General features: G+C 43.7%; 1 protein-coding gene across 2 annotated transcripts in view; it reads left to right on the top strand.

The window, feature by feature from the left end:
- The first annotated feature begins 6 nt into the window (after positions 1 to 6).
- The window catches only part of MTR (5-methyltetrahydrofolate-homocysteine methyltransferase), a 134,241-nt gene continuing 128,839 nt past the window's right edge, over positions 7 to 5,408 (top strand). For both annotated transcript variants that reach the window (XM_010860114.1, XM_010860115.1), the window contains exon 1: positions 7 to 407. In XM_010860114.1, the coding sequence (XP_010858416.1) occupies positions 374 to 407 (34 nt within the window). In that variant the 5' untranslated portion in view covers positions 7 to 373. The remainder of the gene's footprint in view (positions 408 to 5,408) is intronic.

Below are 5,408 nucleotides of genomic sequence, written 5' to 3' on the forward strand. Positions count from 1 at the left end.
CGGCCCCTCGGTCGCCACGTCGTCCTCCTCTTCGGGTCAGGCCCGCGTCCTCCTGTCGACTCGGCCTCCGGTCGCGCTGGTTTAGCCGCCAGGCCTTTGCCGAGGACAGGCCAGGTGACCGAGAAGAAAGCACGTGTCTGAGCAGCGGTCTGGGCCGGGCGCCTCCTGTCAGCGCCGCGCGGCGCTCTGGCCCTGACGGAAGCCCCGCTGTCGGGTCTGGTTGCGGGGAGGCCCCTCAGTGTCCTTGGGACCCCGACCTTCTGTGAACTACTGGCCGGGCGCTGGCTGGCGTGGCTCTGGGCCGTCACGTGTGGAGGGTGCGTCTTTTCTGCCGCGTCCCCCGGCCGGAGGAGGAGAAAGAAGACTCCGGAGCATGGCCCCCACGCTCCAGGACCTGACGCCATCTGGTAACGCAGCGACCCGCTCTCCGCGCTTCGGTGCTTTAATACCTCCTAATCTCCAGGGTGATTCAGTTACCACCCGGAGACACCTTGTTAGCTTTCCCTGGGGGCGGGCGGCGCCTCTGAACGTGCGAACCCTGAGGTCCCGTGTTTTCTCGCTGCTGCGTTCCTTCTCTCCCGACCCACCCGGCTTCCTCTCAAGGTAGACAAACCATCAAATCCATAAAGCACGCCCCGACACGTGCCCCCGAAACATATTCTGAGCGCCAGGGTAACTAAACTTTTCAGTTTGATGTACCGTATTCCGTCCGGGCCTTATAGAAGTTTTGCATGATTGAACGTTCTTATTCAATATGTTTATTGAGCATCTAAGCCAAAGAAGGTTCAGGTGCTGAGAAATAAGGAAGCCCAGAAAGCTATTTGCAACTGCATTGAACTTTTATTTCTCCACTTCGAGGTAACAACAGTAGTTCTGTCAACTCTAGTGTGTGTAAAATCACTATGTTAGAATAGATTAGTGGGTACTCAGTAGGTTGGGATAAGGGGTAATAATTCCAGGTGATTTTGATGTTGGTGACTCTCACATTAACAATGAGGAAAAAGAAAACTAACACAATAACTAAGTATATCAATATTTTCAGTTTTAAAATGAGCTCTAGGTCTTTAATGCCCTCCCTGATTGTAATTTGTGAACAAATACACCTATTAAAACTTGTGAGGTATGAAGTAGCAAGTGAAGAAACAAGAGAATCAGTAACAAGGACATAACAGTAGATGTGACAGATAAGGATCTTCAGCTCAGGAATTCCATAACTGAAATTTTTCAGAGGTAAGCTAGTGACCCTTTGATTCTAAGGTCCTGATAAATGGGACCATTAGAATTATTCATGAAACAGGTGGATATGTGACTAAGAAACATTTTATCACTGTTGCTGTAAAGTGAGACCTATATCTCCCACAGGGATATCATTTATTTATTTGAACAGTATTTTTTACTGATGACTTCTGACCTTCCTTTTCCCATGTAATTTAAAAAAATGAAGTATGTGATTTCTTTTTTATCTGAATGTATCTGGAGCAAAAACCCCTGAAGATTTAGAATAGTTTAAATAGTGATCTTTTTACAGCAGATGAAAGGAAAATTGTTAAGTGTTTGAATCTAGCTCTGGAGAAGGAAATGGCAACCCACTCTAGTGTTCTTGCCTGGAGAATCCCAGGGACGGAGGAGCCTAGTGGGCTGCTGTCTACGTGGTCGCACAGAGTCGGACATGACTGAAGCGACGCAGCAGCAGCAGCAGCAGCAGCAGTTACATGTTTCTAATCCTTCCCGGTCTCATTAAAATCAAAGGAGAAATAGTATGCTATTTCAGAAGTGGAATATTGCACAAGCAAAGACATGTCTACAAAATGTAGCACGTTGGTGCAAACTAGAAGTTAGAGATTCAGAAATGAAGTGTCTTGCAAGGGACTTATGAGGAGAAGGGGACAACAGAAGATGAGGTGGCTGGATGGCATCACCGACTGATGGACATGAGTTTGGGTGAACTCCGGGAGTTGGTGATGGACAGGGAGGCCTGGCGTGCTGCGATTCATGGGGTCGCAAAGAGTCGGACATGACTGAGCAACTGAACTGAAGATAGTCTTTAATATAGTCAAGTCAGGAAAGTGCTGAGAAGTGTTGGGATCATTTGTTTATAATGCAAAATTCTTTTCCTTGCTCTGTGTTTTCCCCAGTTAGTGCAGTGGATGTGGGAGTCCTAAGTAAATCAGAGCTACATGGGATCATTCTGTCTATAGAGTAACTGTGTTCTTGACAGTAATTTATTACTTAAAATCATGTGTATTTGGGGTGTATTGGTTTATGCCATCATCTTGTCTTTAGGATGGTTCTTGTCTTAAAGAACCATTATTTAGGATGGTTCTTAAGGGTGATACTGACTTACCCACCTCAACATCTAATTGGTCCTTTAACCAGTTAATACCATGTTTGTTTACTCTTTGGAGCATTTACTATGAATCATGGTATCATTACTGGGAAATAAAACATTAATGGGTAGAAAAAAAATCACCCAAATAAAGTACATTGACTAGGTCCTCTCAAGCTGGGAAAAACATTGTGATCTCTTAGGCTTACTGGACAAGGACATTCCTTGTGTCTTTCTCTTTTAGACTGTGTTATTTATATATATCATCCCAGGTGGTACCTGCAATGCAGGAGATGCAGGAGACTCAGGTTCTATCCCTGGGTCGGGAAGATCCCTTGGAGAAGGGCATGGCAACCTACTCCAGTATTCTTGCCTGCAGAATCCTATGGACAGAGGAGCCTGGCAGGCTATAGCCCATAGAGTCGCAAAGAGTTGAACAGGACTAGAGCCGGAGAAGGCAATGGCACCCCACTCCAGTACTCTTGCCTGGAAAATTCCATGGACAGAGGAGCCTGGTAGGCTGCAGTCCATGAGGTTGCCAAGAGTCGGACACGACTGAGCGACTTCACTTTCACTTTTCACTTTCATGTATTGGAAAAGGAAATGGCAACCCACTCCAGTACTCTTGCCTGGAAAATCCCATGGACAGAGGATCGTGGTAGGCTACAGTCCATGGGGTCGCAGAGAGTCAGACACGACTGAGTGACTTCACTAGTTAGCCGTTTCTGACTTCCTCACTCAATCAATAGAGCAATACAGTGGTAAATCTGGTTACCACTCAGTAGTATTCCACACACGAGCATCCTGCACATTTGACTTTGCCATTTCCCAGGGTTGTCTCCAATTTGCGACTTCTCTAATATCCTCTGATATGTTCTCTATGCATCAGTGGAGCCTTTGTTTGGGAAATACACTCAGGAGTGAGACTGTTGAGTTTTCCACATGCTTAATTTTACTGACTCCTGCTAGGTTGCTCTCCAGAATGACTGTATCTGTCTACGTTCCAAAAAGCAAGGGTTCTGATTTTCTTTGGTATTATCCAATCTTCTAATTACTGCCCATCCATTGCATATATATTGGTTTTGTCTTGTTTTAATTCATGTCTCTCTGATGGCTTACAGTTGGAGCATTTCTTCATATATTGTTGAGTATTCAGTTTTTCCCTCCCTTGATTTGCCTATTCACATCTTTTGCCCATTTTTCTGTTTAATTTCTTATTGATTTGTAGGAGCTCCTGGTATGTTATAGATTTTAGTCTCTTTCAGGTTTGTTTTTTTTTCCTTCCTTTGGCTGTGCTGTGTGGTTTACAGGATCTTAATTCCCTGACCAGGGATCTAACCCTGGGCCTCAGCAGTGAAAGCGCAGAGTCCTAACCACTGGACCGCCAGGGAAGTCCCAGTACCTTTCAGTTTGACATTGCAGAATCTTCCTTCAGTTGATAATCTGTTTATTACTTTTGTCAGTGGTGACTTTCATTTGACAGAAATCCTTTGTTTTTATGTAATCAAATTTACTTTAAAAAAAAAATTATAGGTTGAGCTATTTAAGTCTTTAGATGTCTTGCCATGTGCTAAGTGAGAAGATATTCTATATCTTACTTTCCTTATTTTGTAATATCTTGTAGTATATAATAATATTTGATAGGCCAAGTAATCTCTTTCTACTTTTTTAAAGTTAAGTTAGTTCTTTTTGGGCTTTTAGTCTTGCACATAAATTACAGAGTTAAGTTGGTCAAGCTTCTTATTTAAAAAATTACATGTTTTGTTTAGAGTTTTTTAAAAAACCTTTTGTCTCTTATATATATGATAACTCAAGCTATCAGGATTTGTGTGGGGATGGGGTTGTTTTATGGTAAATGGTGAACTATCTTAAAGATTGAAAACAATTTATATTTCTGATTTGAAAAGTGAATACATTAGAGGCCTCTTGGGAAAATGCTTAGCCCTTTTTTGAAAATAGGCCAAGTAGGGGCACACTCCGCTGTCAGATTTGCAGTGAGTAGAGAAAGGCCAAACCAGCTCTGATGAAGGAGACCAGGGTGCACGGAGGGAGGGCATTTCTTTTGTTGTTATGTTAACTTTCCTTTCTTATTTCTATCTCCTTAAACTCTTGTGTACTTCGTCAGTGGAGTAGAAAGAAGTACATGTAAATCATATGGTATTTACTGATCATTTTGGTTGATGGTGATGGTTTTAGTTGCTAAGTCCTGTCTGATTCTTGCGACCCCACAGACTGTAGCCCATCAGGATCCTCTGTCCATGGGATTTTTCAGGCAAGCATACTGGAGTGAGCTGCCATTTTCTTCTGCAGGGGATCTTCCTGACCCAGGGATTGAACCCCAGTCTCCTGCATTGCAGGTGGATTCTTGACCGACTGATCTACCTTCCTGATAAACTACTGGCCATTTTACTGATGCCAAAAGACATATTTCTTTGTAGAAAAAACTGGGATTTTTTTTTTCCTCAAAGGTTTGAATACTTTTTTATTTTTTAAGACTTTTTTTCAATGTGGACCATTTTTGTTTTTGTAATTTATTTTTTAATTGGAGAAGATTGTTTAACAATGTTGTGTTGATTTCTGCCATACAACAAGAATCAGCCATCAGTTCAGTTCAGTTCAGTCGCTCAGTCGTATCCAGCTCTTCGTGACCCCATGAATCGCAGCACGCCAGGCCTCCCTGTCCATCACCAACTCCCGGAGATCACTCAGACTCACATCCATCGAGTCAGTGATGCCATCCAGCCATCTCATGCTCTGGCGTCCCCTTCTCCTCCTGCCCCCAATCCCTCCCAGCATCGGAGTCTTTTCCATTGAGTCAACTCTTCGCATGAGGCGGCCAAAGTACTGGAGTTTCAGCTTTAGCATCATTCCTTCCAAAGAAATCCCAGGGCTGATCTCCTTCAGAATGGACTGGTTGGATCTCCTTGCAGTCCAAGGGACTCTCAAGAGTCTTCTCCAACACCACAGTTCAAAAGCATCAATTCTTTGGCGCTCAGCCTTCTTCACAGTCCAGCTCTCACATCCATACACAAGCACTGGAAAAACCATAGCCTTGACTAGACGGACCTTTGTTGGCAAAGTA

This window comes from Bison bison, unplaced genomic scaffold, assembly GCF_000754665.1.
Source record: "Bison bison bison isolate TAMUID 2011002044 unplaced genomic scaffold, Bison_UMD1.0 scf7180017864462, whole genome shotgun sequence".
NCBI lineage: Eukaryota > Metazoa > Chordata > Mammalia > Artiodactyla > Bovidae > Bison > Bison bison.